The sequence below is a fragment of the Pempheris klunzingeri genome, chromosome 13 (assembly GCF_042242105.1).
Source record: "Pempheris klunzingeri isolate RE-2024b chromosome 13, fPemKlu1.hap1, whole genome shotgun sequence".
Taxonomy (NCBI): domain Eukaryota; kingdom Metazoa; phylum Chordata; class Actinopteri; order Acropomatiformes; family Pempheridae; genus Pempheris; species Pempheris klunzingeri.
The window spans coordinates 1,279,790-1,298,000 of NC_092024.1; the positions used below are offsets into that span (position 1 = coordinate 1,279,790).

Genomic DNA, 18,211 nt, shown 5'->3' on the forward strand with positions numbered 1-18,211 from the left:
TCCACTCCACATCTTTCCACTGGCACCTCGCATTGATTTCTTTACCCGTCAGTCTTATGTTTCCACGTAAAGTTTTGAATGCTTGCTCCAGTTGAAACATACTGTGCAAATACTGGTTGAATATGACCCATCACTGGCTGCATGGTATTCAGCTGCCGGCCTGTTATTGCCTTCACTGGACACATAGCACCTTTAATTTCATCAGTCCCCCGGAGTCCTGCTTTGTGGGCTCTTTCCGTTCACGAAGCATTTGCTTTTAAAACTGGATACCTGGAGCCTCAAGGGACACAAGTCTGCAGCTTAAATCTGCTTAGAGTGTGTTCAGTTTTCACACACATCACTCTCCATTTACCACTGACTGATGGCTAAAATTATACAGTAAGAGTTTTCCTGTTGCAAGAGGCTCTTCCACTTTCCTTTGTGATCTCCTGGTGTGCAGTTTCAGGGTGTTAAGCACGGACTAGATTGTGCCTCCACAGTAATTAAACTCAGGATTTTGCAGGTTCTCAGACAGTCGTCAACAGAGAGGCTTTGACTGGTATCCAAAATACGGTTGAATTAATGTTAGAATGTGTTAAGTGTAGTTGATTTATTTATTTTTCTTTCACATAATGGTGTTGTTTTGATGCAGGTTTTATAAAAGTGCATCCAAAGTGCTCAGACAAGCAGGCCACAGCTAGGCCTCACGTCATGACACAATTCATGTCCTTGGATCCTGTTTTTACTCTGCCAATTTATGTCACCCCTCATGCCCAGGTTATGTCAGCCTCATATTTTTAATTTTCTTTGTTCTTGCAAGTGGCTTTCAATCAAATTCAGTGAGCATAAAACCAAAAAAAATGTCTTAAAGTCTTTGGCTTTTTGGAACATGCAGACTGAGATTAATTCAGTATTTGGCAGTCACTGATAAATTAGATTAAAGGGCTTCCACTCCAGACCCGAGCAGAACTGTGTCTACAGTATGTGCATTAGTCTGGCTGTGTGTTTGAATTGTATGTCAGGGTATATTAGTGCTGTGATGGACAGGCGGAGTGTGCAGGGTGTTTTCCTGCCTCCAGGACTCCACCAAGCAGTTAGTTCAAGCAGTATCTTTATCATGTGAAAATGCACTGTGTAGCTTCTGCAGACATAATCCTCCCCTGGATTGTTTGTGTGTGCAGCTGTTTCCTCAGTTCTCAGTAACAACTAGCTACTGTCAAACTTGTGATTTACTTAATTGGGTTGCACCATTCAAACTCGAGAGCTGTCTTGGTTGCTACAAAACTCCTGGAGCCGGTTACACCAGCTGTCTGTGCCTTGGCCTAGTTCTAACTTAAGTGCCTACTACGTGGAGTTTTACGCATCACAAAATGAAATTGGTTGCACAGCCGTTACATAGAGATTTTTACTAAATATTAACACCCACTCAAGTGCATGGTGTAACTGTAGCTAACTGAACCAACTGACAAAACTCACGTTAGCTTGATAAATATTAGCAAGCTAACATTAGATTGCCAGTTAAATTTACAGTTTAGCAGTGATGCTAGCCTATTTCCAATAAATCTAGTGGATGGGCCTTCATCGGGTGAAAATTCATCATGGAAGGAGGAACTGAAATTACAGGAAATTGGGGGGGGGATTGCAATGTTACCGGTGTGCACCGTTGTGGACGCCATTATATACTTTGCCCGCTCAGTTGCCGTGGTTAGCCTCCTCTGTGGGGAGGGGCTTTGGAGGGGGGCCCGAAGATTTACTCTTTCAAATTGTAGAATAAGTGCACTGTCTTCTCAATCCTTCCATCTGCTGCTTTAAGCCTAAAACCGGACCAATAAATACAGAATTTGACCTCCTAGGTGTTGCTCATGAATCAGTCTCCAGTTGCAGCACCACCGCAATCAGGACAACTGAAGTCATTCAGCTCAACTTTTTTTCCTCTAAAGTTTGACATCAGAATATAAAAAATTATGTTGAATTTTTGAATGAACTAGAAATTATGCCAACAGGAGGCAATCAGTCCACAGGAGGCTGCTGAATTTCTCTTTCAAGACACAGAAAGCCTCTATGACTGGAATTTAGATTTCATGTGTACACAGACAAAAGTTAGGCTAAAAACAAAGATCCGTAGGTCTACCAAGACACTTGTTGCTGCATTTATAGCCTAAACAAATAATCATATTGTCATATTTCATCCATCCATCCATCGTCTATACTTATCCGTCAGGGTCGCGGGGGAGCTGGAGCCATATTGTCATATTGCTCATTACAAATACAATACCAATCAGACTGAGCACAGTAGGCACAGGTTACTGATGTCGGCGGCAGAAAGTCTTTTAATGACGAATGCTGGTTCTGTATGGTCCTTTTTTACAGCAGAGAATAAAAGGAGTAATGCGGAGTACGGTTGAGAACCGTTTAAGAATGGAATAACTGAATAAATCACTAGTTTGAAACAAGTAGTTACTACAAACTCAGGTCTTTACCTTGGTGGGTGATAAATACGTGAATTATTTTTAATATTAATTATTTGGCGCAGTCTGAATCTGCTGAGAGAGGCTACCTGAAGACTTGTCAATTTCAGAATACATACTGTAGTCTTCCATTGTTGCTGTAATTAACCAGGCTTAGCCAACTAGCATGCTACAGCTTATAGACTACAACTGCACTGACAAATCTTTCCAGATAAAACTCTCACCGTAGAATTTCTGTGTGTCCATGAGTGTGTAGGAATGTAATGCATAACACTGTGGTAGATTTCACAGTCTGATGACGGCACCGTGACGTTTTTTCTTTCTTTTGCGCTGTTGCAAAATTCAATATGTTGTTCCATCTGTACGCATTTACTGCAGTTATTTAATCATTTGTCTCTACATAAGAACTAGGATGTGTGATGCAACCAGTGTTTATTTAATTGGGTGCGTAAAAATAGTTTTGGACAGACTGATAGTTAAGACTACGTTTCATTGGCGTCTCATTGTAGCAGTACAGACAAAAAATCTGGCTCTATTTCTTCTATTGAGATTGACAGGACACCAAGTTCAAGAAGATCAGATCAGCACAGAATCATTATAAATCATATAAATCATATAAAACTGACCATCAAAACCAAATGTCCAGTGTTTATTACAACTAAGTCGAAACCTTTTTCCTACTCCAAATATCTTTATTAATCTGTTTACAAGTTAACATCTGTTCATATGAGCAGAAACCTTTAATATTTAATACAACATCAACTAAACAGCTTTCATTTTGACTCCCACTACAAAACTGTCATGCCATGGTGACATTCAGTATTGGTAAACTTGTATCATGGTCGGCCAGGTTCTAGGCTCTGATTTATGCCACTTTCTTCAGTCCAAACTGGCAACACTTGATGCAACCAAGCGGTGAGTAAATGTCCCCTTAGAAAACACTCATATTAAAACTAGGCTAAGCTCATGAATAGCTGGTGCAACTTTCTTATTTCAAATTTAAATCCAGGATCCAACTCAAACTTTAATAAACCATTTGTTACTTACGTAACAGTTTCTCATCTGCAGGCGCTCATTGCCAGTCCTCCTGAGGAGTACGACAAGCCAGTGTGGGCAAATATGCAAAACAATACTGAAAACGTAGTACTAAAATATTTACAGTGATGGAACGATTATTCCCACACAGCCGCACAGGGTTGCAATTTATGGTGCTATCGACTTGTTGGTCAGTGTAACGTTTACAGAGGGAACAAGCAGCAACCCAAAACTGATCACTAGAAATGGGATTAGATGGAGGATGCTGCAATATGGTTATCAGACAATCGAACCGTGGATTGTCCCTTTTCTAAAGGCATAGGAAAAAAAAAGTGATATGCATGTCATAAAATTTCCAGCCCCCTGTGGTCACACGCCGGAGGGTTTCTCTTGGCAGGAGCTGCAGAAGCATAATTATACCCCAGTGGAGTGTGAAAGTCGATGCTTTTGTATTCAAGAAGTCAATCATATTTTAACCAAATCACTCTTGTTGGAGCATGAACATGTATTCTCCTTAACTTTTCATTTTCCCAGAGCTACTCAGGTAATTGGAAAGGACACAAAACAATCAGACGTTATACTGTGAAACTGAAATTTGGTTTCTTTAAAAAATGCTTTAGTCTCGTTCATTGCCCTGAACAATATTCAATTTTCCTCCTATAACTGGAGTCACGCTCTTCAAAATGAATGCTGTAATTTAATGACTCTAGAGAAAGAATGCATAGACGTGGCACGTGTTTGACTCCCCGGAGCATTTCCCCCTCGTGCTGTGTTAAATGTTAAGTCATATACAAAATCGTTTATATATATATAGATATCATTTCTTGTCAGATGGCTCTACTTTAATCTCCTTATGGCATATGAACTAATGGCAGGAACTTGAGGAGCCCATGAGAGCAGTGAAATGGGCCAAAGGGCAGACTACAGTGTTCTATCTTAAATTAGTCCTTTTTTAAAGCTTATAATTAGTCCCTGTAGGAAGTGCAAAGATACATATATAATACAGTATTATGCACCGTCATCTTCCATTATTCAACTAACTACAAAACCAGGCAGTAATTAAAGTCTTAATTAGATGGTGTTTTTAATTTTTAAAATGTCAAAGAGGATATGTAGTGTCATAAATCCTGATGCATCAAAACAGGAGGCGCTGTCAGTTTAGAGCCTTTCTTGAAATGTTTCCTTAGCAAATAAAAGGAAACTCATCCTCTGCATTATTAATACCCACAGCGTGTCATTAGCATTTTTATTTAGATTCAAGGCAGGAAACTTATGCATTTTAATGTCCCCATTCATTTCCAAGTGAGATTTAAAGAAATCTACCTTGTCCTTTTTACCAGCTGATGGTGGATTGTTGTGGATGCGTTTCTTCCCTCTCCAGACAACTGCACTTAAAAAATACATTGAAAGCAATCGTTTGTTTTTTCTGTCTAACTGAGATTCATCCTTGAAATGGGAATGAAAGAATTTTGGAAATAACTGTCCCAGATTGTTTCCTCAAAACCTACACTCACCTCAAAATACTCCTCCCATAGTGACAACATAACACCCGGTTCCATCTCGTACCCAGAATTCATTAGTTGGATTGCCTGCGTCTGTATGTTGAGAGAGAGAGACAGAAAACGGCATGCAGCATGCTCTTAGTATAAAAGAAACAACGGTAATTTTTAGAAAATATACAGAGCCGGACTAGTTGGCTTTCATTCGCTTCATCTAGTTGTTCATGCCTCACGCTTGCAGAACCCCATGTAGTAATCACACAAGTTTGCCTGCAGGGCTGTCTGCCAGAAAGCCTTAGGGCATCCCTAACCCCTAACCCGAACCCTAACCCTGGAGGAAAGGGGTTGGATTTTTGTCAGAAAGGCCTCCTGCCAGAAAGCCCCGAGGGCAAACTCCCCCTGCGTGCCAATAGGTTCACACGTTGGATTTGGGGAAACTGCGGCTATGGCGTAGTCGTCCGTGCTGTTATTTGAGCAGTGAAGATCTGCGACACAAGCCTATTCAAACAAGGAATGTACAATAGAGAGGGAATGCATGAAGTGGTTTTGATTCCCCATGGAGCCACTCTGAGTGGAAGATTGAACAAAGATGATTGCAGCAGATATAATGGCACATTTGAGTTCCGTGCATTTGAGGACAGCTCAATCCTTTGCTACAGTTTATTGACCTTCCAGGGTATTGACATACGACGTGGCTCTGCATACAGATTTACTGATGCATTGCAAAATTATCTACTTAATGCATACAAGGAGATTTTCCTACACAGCAATTTAAACCGGGATTTGTGACGTACAAACATCAAACAACCTCGTTTGCCACCAAGAACTGAACTCCTACATTCTTACACACTTCTGGCTTTCAAGCAAATCCCCTCTTTACATTTCTAATCTTTTCTGTTCAGGCAAACATGTATTCCTCAATAGCTGGTAAACATATGAAACAGCACAAGTACATGAGAAACTGAAACATTCATCAGCATTTAGTCTTTTCTGTGCTACATATTAAGCTATTAAGGCTAAAAAAGTTGGCAAAAAAGTCGTCATACTCTGAATATGAACTTTTCCCTCCACGTTCGACAAATGTTTGTTTGAATTTCGAATCAAAAGTGAAGCTAGCAGCCAGTTAGCTTAGCTAACAGATGAAACAGGCGGTCTCCTCCAAAGGTAACACTTATTAACTTATTAACCCCTCTTATCTTGTTTGTTTTATTTGGTGTAAAACCACAATATGTTGTTTTTGCGCTTCAGTTTTGGTACAAATTAGACAAATAACATTTTAATTGGCGAGCATGAACAGCGCAAGCTAGCCGTTTCCCCTTGTGTCCAGTCTTTGTGATGTGCTAAGCTAACTAGCTGCTGTCTGTAGCTTCATGTAGTATTTAGCATGCAGGCATTACAAGTGAGCCAGTTCCAACAATAGAAAGTTAATGGTGTATGATAAAGAACAATATTGTGATGCCTGACATTAAGAGACATTATGAAGTCTTGTACTGTCGCAGCAGAAATATTCTTCTCTTTGTACTGATATTTAACTGTAACTCTGAGGCACGTCTGTATAAAGTCACGCACTGAGTATTTACTGTACCGCACTCAGAAGCTGCTGCAGGTTTACCCACTAAGTCTGAGTCATAAGCTCCCGCTGGTTTCAAAAGTACATTAAAAACAGCTTGTGGAGACACGCTGCTGCATTGATGACCATAATCCATCACTGTAAATTAGATAACTGGTGACTTTTCCCTCATACAACTTTAGAAAAACACAGCTTTGTAATAATCATCTCAGTGGTATTAAAGTAGGTCTGTTCTCCAGTAACTGTGCAGGCAGACAGTTCACATTTAGTTTTTCCTCTGTGCTGCTCCAGCTCTTATGTAAGAGTGTGTCCTGATGGATAGAAGTGAAAATAACTCCTCTAAATGTGGTAATTAGCAGCGTGGTAAAGCCATGTTTGCCGTGTTTACCAAACTCGTCTCATTTAGAATGATGGATTATGCTCATCAGTGCAGCTGTATCTCTGGGCTCTTTTAAATGGATTTTTGGAAAATCCATTAATATTTTACAGATTTGCTTTAAAGCTGCCAGGCAACTTTTCATGTTGGTATTTGCAAACAAGAGGTAACTGACACAGTTTGACACGATTTCTAACTGTGCAACTTAACAAATGTGCACACAGGCAAATATGCAAGCTCACAGTAAAACTGCAAAAGCATGTTTTTGCAGTTTTACTGTGGAAGCCAGACTTGCCTGCATGCTAACGATTGCAGATAAATGAGGATGTGCCCCTTATCCATCTATTTCTGATATTTGCTATAAATCCAGCAAATACTTTGGAACTTATTTGCACCACGTTGTTGCTTGGATTTCTAAGATGATTAATGATAAAAACTTTTCTAAAAGAAATCGCAGGCAAATGTAGATGCTAAATCAACGTCCTCGTGCAACTGTGAAACTGTACGCTCCATCCACAGCTGCTGACACAACCCTGGGGTGGTTTTAATTGACCTCAAAAAAAAAAAAAAAACGAGCTGAATGGAGTGCTGGGTGTTGCTTTTCATCCTCTGCTCTTAATCTCAGTCTGATTTTTAAATGTGAGCTTATTTATAGGATGCAGATGAAAGTGCTCAGCTTGACAAAAGTAGTAATTGTCATTCCTGCCAACATCATCCAGCACTTGCAGATGCACTTGCATGTGCACGCACACACGCAGCTCAAGCAAAAAAGATGCAAACCATGTTATTCATTCGTGCCAATGTCTGCCTCATGATCATCAATGAGACCATGGTATCTAAAACTACATGTTATTCATTTTTGCAGTTGTGGAATTGTCCTTGTTGGTGTGTGTAGGTAACTGAGTCTTTTTGCAAGTGGCCTTTTTTTTTTTTTGTCCAGTCAATATTTCATACTCAGTAACGACCTCAAATGAGAGTTTATTGTAGTCAGATGTGTATCTGGAGAAAGCAAATCGGATGTGATGTCGGGCTATGATCCAGTCAGTTCCACTAATCAAAACTCATGAATCATGGCTGAAACTGTATGAAATCCGTGATGAGGGCTTTGTAAATGTTAAACTGAGCTGATGGAACTAAAGTGGGATTCTCTCCAGACACCTTTAAGTGGATTAAGGCAAGAATTTCTTCTTCTACTTCTTCTACTGTATGTGCAGGTTTTGATTGCTGCTTCAGATGCTCTGTGACTGATCTGGACAAGAAATGTGTGCACCTGGAAAGTGTGTATAAGTGAGCCCTGGCTGCCGGCTATGTTTGTATATCAGTACTGTGCCTGACTGAGTGTGTGTGTGTGTGTGTGTGTGTCACTTGACAGTTGTGGGGCTTTTCAAGGTTATCAGTGTCTGGAAAGTTTTCTTCCACTGCAGCCAAGGTGAACTCAAATGTCAACTATCTTCACATCAGCAAAGAGCGATCAAGGACGCAGAAATGTGAGCGTACGGTGATTTCATAAACTGTGGCTTTGCTGCATAGCTTAATACCGCTATCAGTTTAGCATAAATTGATTCAGCCATATAGACAATTAAGCCGAATAATGAAATGGCAATATACGCTAATCTACTTCAAGCACCGATTATATTCAAAAGCTCTTGCCTATGTGAAAATATGTATGAGGGAGGCTTAGATGTGTGACTTTAAGTATCTGATCAAAACACAGTTAACCATGACTTGGCTGGATGAACACACTTGGGGCCTCTGTGGCCCTGCACCACCATCACCACTGTCTCTTCGAGCATTGTGTCCTTACTCAGTAACTGTCAAGCAAACAAACGGAACAATTTCAGTGAATTTAGGAATGTAGACTTTAATAATAAACATTAGAACTTGTTTTTGACCTGAAGCAGTTCAACGTAGGGTTGAGTTACAACAGTACCTTCTATCCCTCCTCAATATTTTTTCATTAGCGATGTAATGCAACGATGTTTAAAAAAAAAAAAGATAAAGCAATGTAGAAACCATTGAGGTCATATCAGCTGTAGCTAATTACCTTTCACTGCTGTTCAAAGATGGTTTGTGAGTGAGAAGAGACCCTCTTTAACATCACTCTGTTGCGCTACAAAACTAAACAGCTATATCCATTTGCAACCAGAGTGGTGGCGAATGACGAACTGGTTTTTATTCAGGTGGCGGACACCCAAAGGTGCCCAGCAGGGGGAAGAACGGAAGTGAAAGTGGCAGCTGATCATGTCATGGTTAACTTGGATGAGCAACATATGTTAAGCTCATTAAATCAATAGTTTCCCATCGGGATCCCCAATGTTGGGAGCAAGTACTAATACGGTGCCTGAGTGCGTAGTTACAGGTTGTGAACATTAATTAGGCTGTCACTAGAAACACTTTCTGCCTTCTCACACAGTAACAGCTGATTACAGATCTAAATTGAATCTTTTAGGCGTAGCTATTTATAACTTTGGTTGCCTACAAATTAAGAAAATAAACAATTACATTTGATAAGGGATGTGAAACTATTTGTACGTGATAAAACACTATTTAACCCCAACCCCACTTCTTCATGACAGGACTTGAGATCAGGTAATTGTGCAGGATCTGGTTTTAGCTCTGAAGGGAAAAGGCACTTTGGTCTGCAGTCCTGACTGTAGTGCTGAGCGTCCAGTGAACCTGTAATGTGAAACTCACAGAAATACTTGATAAGAATGGCTCTTAGCAGCAATTTTGTGCAAGGAAAAAAAAAAAAAAAACTGCATCCTGGTATTCATGGTCTACTGAGCACATACGATGATTTATTTATTTTTCTCACTCACAGTTGTGCCAAGCCAAGTAAGATCTCACTCTGATTCACTTTCAGCTCTGAACAGTGTGCTTTACTTCCTCCCGGTGGAGCCCCAGCAGTGATACCTTGGCGCTAATGCTGTAAACAGTTGAGATGATTTGAGTCACTTTGCAGCCCGTGTCTCACACAATTTTAGAGGTGCTCGTGTTTCTAAAAAAATCCTGGCATTTCTCTTGAACCGTGTTTGTGGCTTCGTGTTGTAAAAAGACTGATTGCATTTGTGCAGTTTGCAGTGGCAGAAGAAGTAGTCCCCTCTCCGTTTTGTGCTTGAGGCAGGTGCACCGTAGATACTCCATGACATGTTGTGAGCCACACACGCTGCAAATTACAGTGCAGAGGTCTGTAGTCAGGTGTTAATTCTATTCCAGACAGGCTACCAGTCGAAGAGGTCGTAATCATCCCAGGTCCCAGCACAGTGCCCTCACTCTGCTCAAGAACACTGTGCGTGGTTTTCATTAAACGCTACAGCACTGAAATGGAGTGAGTCCAGAATGCATTTGCTTTGGGTACGTTTTTATCATTTAGGGCTGCAACTAACATCATTTTCATTGTGGATTAATCTGTCAATTATTTTCTCGCCTAATCAATCAGTTGTTTGGTCTGCTAAATATCAGAAAGGTGCAGTAAAAGGTGTCTTGTTGCTTTTATTGGCTGATATTGGAGTTTTCATATTTGCCCAAACTGCTATGTGCTCACTGACGTTCTTTGCTCTTCTATCATTATTACCTGCAGTATACCGATCCATTGATTAAAACACCTAAAAGATAATTATATTTATAGAGACTTATTTTACTGCTCTGGCATCGTAAAAAAAATATTTCATCAGTTTCTTATTAAACTGAGAAACTTTTCTCACTTTTACAAGATCGTCAAGTTACAACGAGACGAAAATGTCACAACATGAAAAATATCAGTAATGACATTACATCATTACTACACACCATATTCATTTGTTACAAGAACATAACTTGGGCTATATCACACAACCTTCTCATTATTTAACAGTCAGTATACGTCATGAAAGCAGACTTTGCTTTCCATCTGTCTGCCTAGCCTACATCAGCCAGAGGAAAAATAATATGGTTAAACATTTATTTCAATGACATGTTGATTTTGTTTCTTGTAAAAGCAGAATGTCATATCCATCAATATTGAGAAATATAGTTTAATAACATGAAAAACAGCTTTTTACAACTTAAATTCTTTATGACCTTGAAGCTTTAGTATCCTCTTTCTGTTATGTGCCATGGGTCCTGTATGAGCACTATTTCTGCCAAATATGGACCGGTTTTGCTTATTTCACACTTAATCTTATTTAATCTACCTCTACGTGCAGTCTGCCCGCTCTGTGTCATTTCGTAATGCAATTAAAACCACTGAATCAACAAAAAGACAGAAAGTCGGCCTCTCCTCAGGGCACACCACCGACGTGATCTCCACTGGTGACATGGTTATAAACACTCCTCCCGCCAGTGTGACAAATCTGGCTAATCACCAACTGTCAGGTCAAATTTCCCTCCAATTCACAGAGGACTCAGGGTGTGAACCAAGGTTGTTGAGGAGGACCTTCAAACATCAACAGAAAGTCTGCTTCAACCTTCTCCTGTCTTTGTTGGTTCACAAATCTCCACAGTGGGTGTGCCGTCAGCTCTGTCCTTTCTTTAACTCGGCAGCCCCTGCTGAGATTCATTAGCCTTCTCATACTTCAGGAAGAACTGACCTAAAAACAAAACCTTCAAACTGTGATCTTAGTTATTTTTTGAACATCAGGATTGGTTTTTTTCACATTCAATAAAAGTTAGATGTTCTTTCAAAATATTGTGTACTTGCAGTTCATAATTTGTGCACTTGTCTTGGAATGAATAGCTGAAATCAAATAAGGCCTCATGCAATGTGTCTGTCTGTCTGATCTCTGTTTGAGTTCTCCCAACCAGTGTGTGTGTGTGTTCCCTCCAACTAGACTAATTAACTATACATGTTCACCCTCTGGCACAATTCATACTTTTACTATCTATTATGTATACAGACACCTTTGGAAAAGTGTAGCTTTGATTTTCCTTCAATATTGTACACAGAGTCTCTTCTATACTACTGAGGAATGGGTGACCTTGCAAACGGTATCACGACCTTCTTTTTTTCTCCTAAACACATTTGATTGACTGTGATTGGTTTGATTTCATTTCGATAACTGTTGTGAACTGTAGGAAACTTAAAGGATTTCATCATCCAAAAGTCATGAAATGTGCGTTTGGCAGACGTGCATTTCCAGCTGCTTGGAATCGATGTGGTGGAGAGCTTGTCTCTCTGTGGACACTGTAGTTTTAACCACTTCAGTCAAAGTTGGACTCGAGTTATGAACCTAATCATTTTAGAACCGACCTGTGAAGAAAACTCAGTGGGTAGACTACAGGGGTTATATCAGATGCATACAGAGTGTTGCAGAGAGAACGTATTTTTGTAAATTCCTTGTTCCAACTGTTGCAGCATGTCTACACAGGAGGCATCCCAGATTGATTTTTTTTTCTATTTTGTCCTGTTTTATGCTGTTACGGGCCCCCGGTCCCCTGATTGCTACGCTCCTACTTCCTTGTTGGCTCTTGGGTGAGTCTGAGTGAAGCGGTGTCCAGTCAAATGCTCCAATCCAGAGGATGCAGTTGGGGACTGAGAAGCTACAAATGCTTGACCAGAGGCGGCTGGGAATGTATGTGAACAGCTTGCATCAGTGCCTCTTGTTGTAGTTGAAGATTGTTAGAAATCCATCGTTGTGAAACCAGTAAAACACACCGAGAACTTAGATTGTCCAACACACTGGCTGCAGGGTGCTGTTTCTACTGGGTTTGTTATTTCTACACTGATAGTGTTGTGAGCAGTGCCAAAATACAGGTGCAGGGTGGCTGCAGGTCCTTAAGTCTTAACATTAACTAATAAAAGTATGATTTTCTTTTTTTTTTTCCAGGTTGTTATTGTATCTGCAAACTTTGTCCCCTAGTGAGCACCGTAGTGCTTGGCTAGATGGTTTAGAGGAGCTAACTAGTTAGCTAACCTGCACACTGACACTCCAGTTTGTGTGGCTTAACTGTATTTTGTGGTCTTAACCCTTTCTTTTCAGTGCCTCCATTCAGCCCTTATTCTCCAGCATTTCAGAGCTAGTCTTGTACATGTCGTTGCATCCGTCCACTTGAACTGGTGGTCCCTCTCACATTCCCTATTCCAACTATGAATGCAAGGAACACTAAATAATTTGTAGGAAAAATTAGTAAATATTCATCCAACTGGCCAAAAGACGATTTGTCCAATTAACACGCGGCCTTAAATGAAATCTAATGGTGGTGTTAAGAGTTCTTGAAGTCTTGAAATCTTGAAGTTCAAGATTTGGTCTCGTCTTGAGACTAGTTAGTCTTGACTCTGGCCTTCATCACTAAGACTTGCATGGGACTTGCAATACAGTGACTTTGTTCCACGTCTGCTGAACCGTAAATGACGTGAGGACGTCAGACCCAATCTGAATAGACATGTTCACGCACAGACCTATGAGTCCTGAATGGAATGGGACTGTACCTGAATGGACCAGACTGAACTTAAAATAATTTGGACCCAGTGGAAGTTGGGTCCTGGGACAAGCCTCGGATGGATGAAATCATGTGGACCAGTGAGGGTTCCTAATGTGAGACTCCTCTGACACTCTGACTGATGAATATTCTCAATGGCAGCCTCACTGTAAAAACACAAAGGTCACTTTATCCCAGCACTCTGTGTGTGTGTGTGTGTGTGTGTGTGAATGCTTTTCAGATCGCTTTAGTGCCACAAACTGATCTTATTTTAAAAGATATGATTCATCCACATAATATAAACAACTCAAAGTTCACCACGACTTGAATCGAAGCCTCTCTGTCACTGAAACAATAAGACCCAGATATTTTAGGCTTCACGAGTACAGAGTAATATTGCAGAGCTGCTGCGCTGGATTGCATTAGGTTGTGCTTCAGCCCCCCCACCCCCTCCCACAGTTTGCCTGTAAGGTTTTTAAGGGAAAAGAGGACACAATTTGACCACAGTCAGCATAATGAATATGATATGCTGTCACAAGATTTTAACTCACTTCAGCTTTGAATATATTGCAAATACACATGCTTCTGCAGCAGGCAGTCGCTGTGTGATTTGAATGCTGAAGGTGTTTGTTTTTTCCATTTGGATTGAAGAATTTTTGACAGGCTGTCTATGTACAGGTGTCCCACAAGGCGCCTTTTATCCCCTCTATTGTTTTCAATCTACGCAGATGAGATGAGGTACTAAGACGGCACCATAGTTACTAGAACATTCTTTATAGTCACACATGCTGCACAAGGCTGATAAATAATAAGTTGAAGAGCTGGTGCTCTTGTTTGGGGGGATATCAGTTCCCACTTCCCACACATTTTGCCACACTATCTTTCTTCAGGGCAACATGTATTTATGTATGTACCATACGAATCCTTATACTACCTTTTTAAAATAAAGTAAAAATTTAACTGACTGACAGGTGATGACTAATTTCACACCTTTAGAGAATCCTGTTTAAGCTCTTCCTATCAATGCACTCATGAGTCTTGTTCAGAAAGACGTTCAGTGTTTTCCTTCAAAAGTCATAATTCACACCATTATTTAAGTGCCAAAGCAAACATCAGTAAACTGGCTTAGACACAGCTGGCTAGCAAATGTAGCGCATGTCTTTGAGGATTCATATTGGATGAAATGTCACTGATGTAATTACTCCTACTTCTAACATTGAATGGAAATGTAAGTTCTCCTTTTTGTGGAAAAGGAAAAACAAAGGCACTGTGCAGGGTTCTCTCATTTATTTAAACAGAGAAAAAGTTCTGGAACCTGTAAGTATGAAGACGGTGGCGTTTTCCATGGCAGCCATAACTAATATCTGAGCGTTGCTAGGTGAGCATCATCAAGTTGCACTGCTGACTGAAGTATGTCATATTGTATAGTTGAAAAATGTTGATTAGGACCTCCACTTGTTCAAAAAGTTGGAACTAATTTCAACCAACATGTAATTAGTTTGAACCAAAATCTGCATTTAAAGATGGATGATGCATTTCTGAAGCCAGAATATCCCGGATACGGGCGCCGCCATCTTGCACTGGTCGTGTCATTTGGAGCCAGAGTCTGTGCAGTAGTGACCAGTACTGGAGCTGCGATCATCACTGCAGACAGTGTGGCTCCAAATAGTTGACTGTCAATCATCATGTTTCACCCCCTTTTTTTCTTTATAGCATCAAATAACTAATTAAAACCAAACTGATCAGAACGTCACTTGAACGTACATCAGTGTGATAAAATCTGTCATGACTTTTTAGTTCAACCTGTGTTCCATCTGCTAAAATGGAGGGGGTGGGCCCTACGACCTACGACCTGCAGCCAGCCAGCCAGCAGGGGGCGATCCACATGTTTTTCTTCACTTTTGGGGAGCAGTTACATCATCAATCTTTGTATATAGTCTATGGTTCCAATGCACACTTATAGTGTAGGACCCCTCCACCCCACAAAGCAAATGACTTCAGTCTGTTACTCTTTTAGTCTGTAATTTTGTATTATAAGCAATTCCAAGGTTTGTCAGTTTGTGCGAAAGTGTTCACATATGAAATACTTTCTGATTCCCTTTGTAACTATTGCTTCAAAATGTCAGTAGCCAAATAAAGGAACAAAGGTTTTTGTTGCACAAAAGATGTTCCTGTTACAGTCAACCTCTGTTCTGTAAAGACTAAGGCCTTGCAAGTGTTTATGTGTAACTGTCATATGAGATAAACTGACAAGAATGAAGAGACAAAAAAATTGTAGCAGCTACATAAGAGAGTGACCTTGCGGATGAGCGGTGACAAAGTAGAAGTGGGAGGTGAGGCTGATTTCCTCTGTCATTACAGACAGTCAGTGAGACTGGCTTCTGCCACCTCTGTGTGCCATCAGACTCTAAGATGCTGTCCAGCCGCCACATTTCCAGAAGTGACATGAAGCCTTAATTTAAACTCTGTCTTCTGAGGCAGGAACAGAGCGCAGCCTTCGTTCCAGAGTCTCTAAAAAGAGAATTGGTTGCCTTCACTATAATGATTGTCACCTTTTGCACTAACTATGGACCCCTCAAAAGTACATAGTCTATGAAAAGGTCAATCTTCTGCTGTTTGACTGGAGTCTCTATTGCCAGTAAAGGCACAACAAACAGCTAAAATTTGTATTTGTGTCCCTTTCTAATGACTTTGTCCTGCTTTTAGGCTTTTCTCCAAAGCATTTTTGTGTGCCATTATTAGCACACGTGTGTTTTTAATACACAACTGTACTGTTTTTTGTATGCTGTGATAACTCCCTTTTGTCTTGTGAAGTAATTGATATTTATTGTCCCGGGTTTTTTTTTTCAAATAATCATGTGAAAATAGTCTTCATGCCGTCTTTCTGGATAACTTGAGCCCAACTGTCGAAAATGTAATTGTTTGTAAAACATAATTTCAAACGTCATAGTTTCATCGTTTCCCATAAGATAAATAATTTGTAGGTGTTTTCTTTTGATTAGTTATAATGCAGCAGGGATATTTAAGCCTTTTATCTAAGGGATCATTAGTACCAAGTCTTTCTTACATGTATTCCTGTTTTTCTCAGCAGTGTCCTGAAACACTGAAATTGGTGTAAAGCATTGATAAAAGGGTTGAAATGGTAAAGTACTCCACACAGTGCACTACTTGTTCTCAATAGTGTCGTAGGTGGCATTTGATAATACTTGGAGTACCTGGAGAGTAAAACCTGCTGCAGTATCAAATGAAGGCGGGGAATGGACACTAACTGAAACAGAACAGAAATATTCCAATAAATCCTCTTTTTCAAGCATATGTTGCATGTTCTCTGTGCCGAAACCATGTCGATTCACGTCTGCAGCAGTTTAAAGGCCATCGCTTGTGGTTATGTTTTATATTTGCGTCCCTTTTTTAATTTGTCCACTCGTGGTGTGCTATGCTGTTTCTTTAATTCACAGTCAAGTCACTTCAGGTGTTTTTTACCGTCAAACATGAGTTGTTGTCCTCTCATTAGTTTATATGTCAGATCATCCATCAATCTTATTGACTCTTGTTGTGGTTTGATAAAGATAAACATGGACCAGTACATCGGGGGAGGGGACTACGTGATATCTTATACATCACAGATTGGATCAGGGCAAAATTTGAGGGAATTATGCAGCTCACACTGTTCAGCCATTTTCAAACCGAGCTAGACTGCAGCAGCTAGCAGTAGAGGTTACTGCAAAATTACACATCAGGCCTCACTGTGTATGGAGACTTGTACCTCAGGGTACTTCTGCAGTTACCAGAGGGGACGTGGAAAGATTATGGAGCAGTTTAGAATTTCACAGGTGGACATGAATCCTCGAGGGAACATTAATTCCCCGCACAAACATTCGATGGACTCAATTACAAAAAACATCAAATCAAAAGAAATCAGGTGATCCAACTTAAAATTCTGCTGAAGTTCACTCCATGGAGCCAAACGGCCTTTTCAATGAGCCCTGATTTGAATTTTGGAACCTTCAGAATGAGATGGTGTTCAAAATGTCCAGTTTAGATTCAGTTCAGGACATGTTTGGATTGTCACATGCAGTGAGCTCCTCTGATAGGAGTGTGGGGCCCTCCGGGCAAATAAAGGCTAGGAACAACTGAGCTTTATTATCAGAAATGTGACTTGGAGCATTGTAGAACTTCTCCATCTGGCAGCCGTTCACCTAATCTCTAGACAAAAGGTGATTTCTAATTCATTAGAGCCTCTCGAGGGTTTGGCTGTTTGACTTTAGGTGTTTGCTGATAGTGACTGAGCAGTGAAAGATCGGAGAATAATGCATGAAATTCGTTTTAAACTGCACTGTGTTGCGTTTGCAGGTATCTGTGGAGCACACTCGGAGATAGTCTGAAGCGTGATGTCTGTGCTGTGTTCTTTTATCTGAGCTGGCTGTTGTCATCATTTGTCCTCAAAGTCAAACTGTCTAGTCCTATTTCCTTAACTTTTGCATATCCGTTTTATTTTTTTTCATAAGGTAAAGATAAAATTCAAAGCATGCAATCCTTTTTTTTTTTTTTTTTTTCCCCTACCGCACAAAGGTCCACGCTTTGACAACGTCAGGCAAAACCAATTAACCCAAAACTAGACCAGCAGAATGGGGTACATAAATGACACATTGAGAAAAGAGGATTAAAATGTTCATTGTGTACATAATTGCTCTGCTTGGCAAAATGTCAATGCTCTTCTCAATTCCAACAGACAAAATCTGGAATTGCTTTGCTGTACAATGAGGAGACCAACAATACCTATGATGTCTGCCTGAAACTGACCAAAGAGGTATTAACCATACAGAAGCTGGATGTGGTTTGCACAAGTGGAAGTGAATCCCAAGTAAATGTAAGTGCGCCCGAGGGC

At 40.3% G+C, this 18,211-nt stretch overlaps 1 protein-coding gene across 1 annotated transcript in view; it reads left to right on the plus strand.

Moving 5' to 3' along the window:
* The window catches only part of sntg2 (syntrophin, gamma 2), a 71,083-nt gene that overhangs the window by 1,141 nt on the left and 51,731 nt on the right, over positions 1–18,211 (plus strand). The window contains exon 2 of the mRNA XM_070842898.1: positions 18,056–18,193. Within this exon, the coding sequence (XP_070698999.1) occupies positions 18,056–18,193 (138 nt within the window). The remainder of the gene's footprint in view (positions 1–18,055; positions 18,194–18,211) is intronic.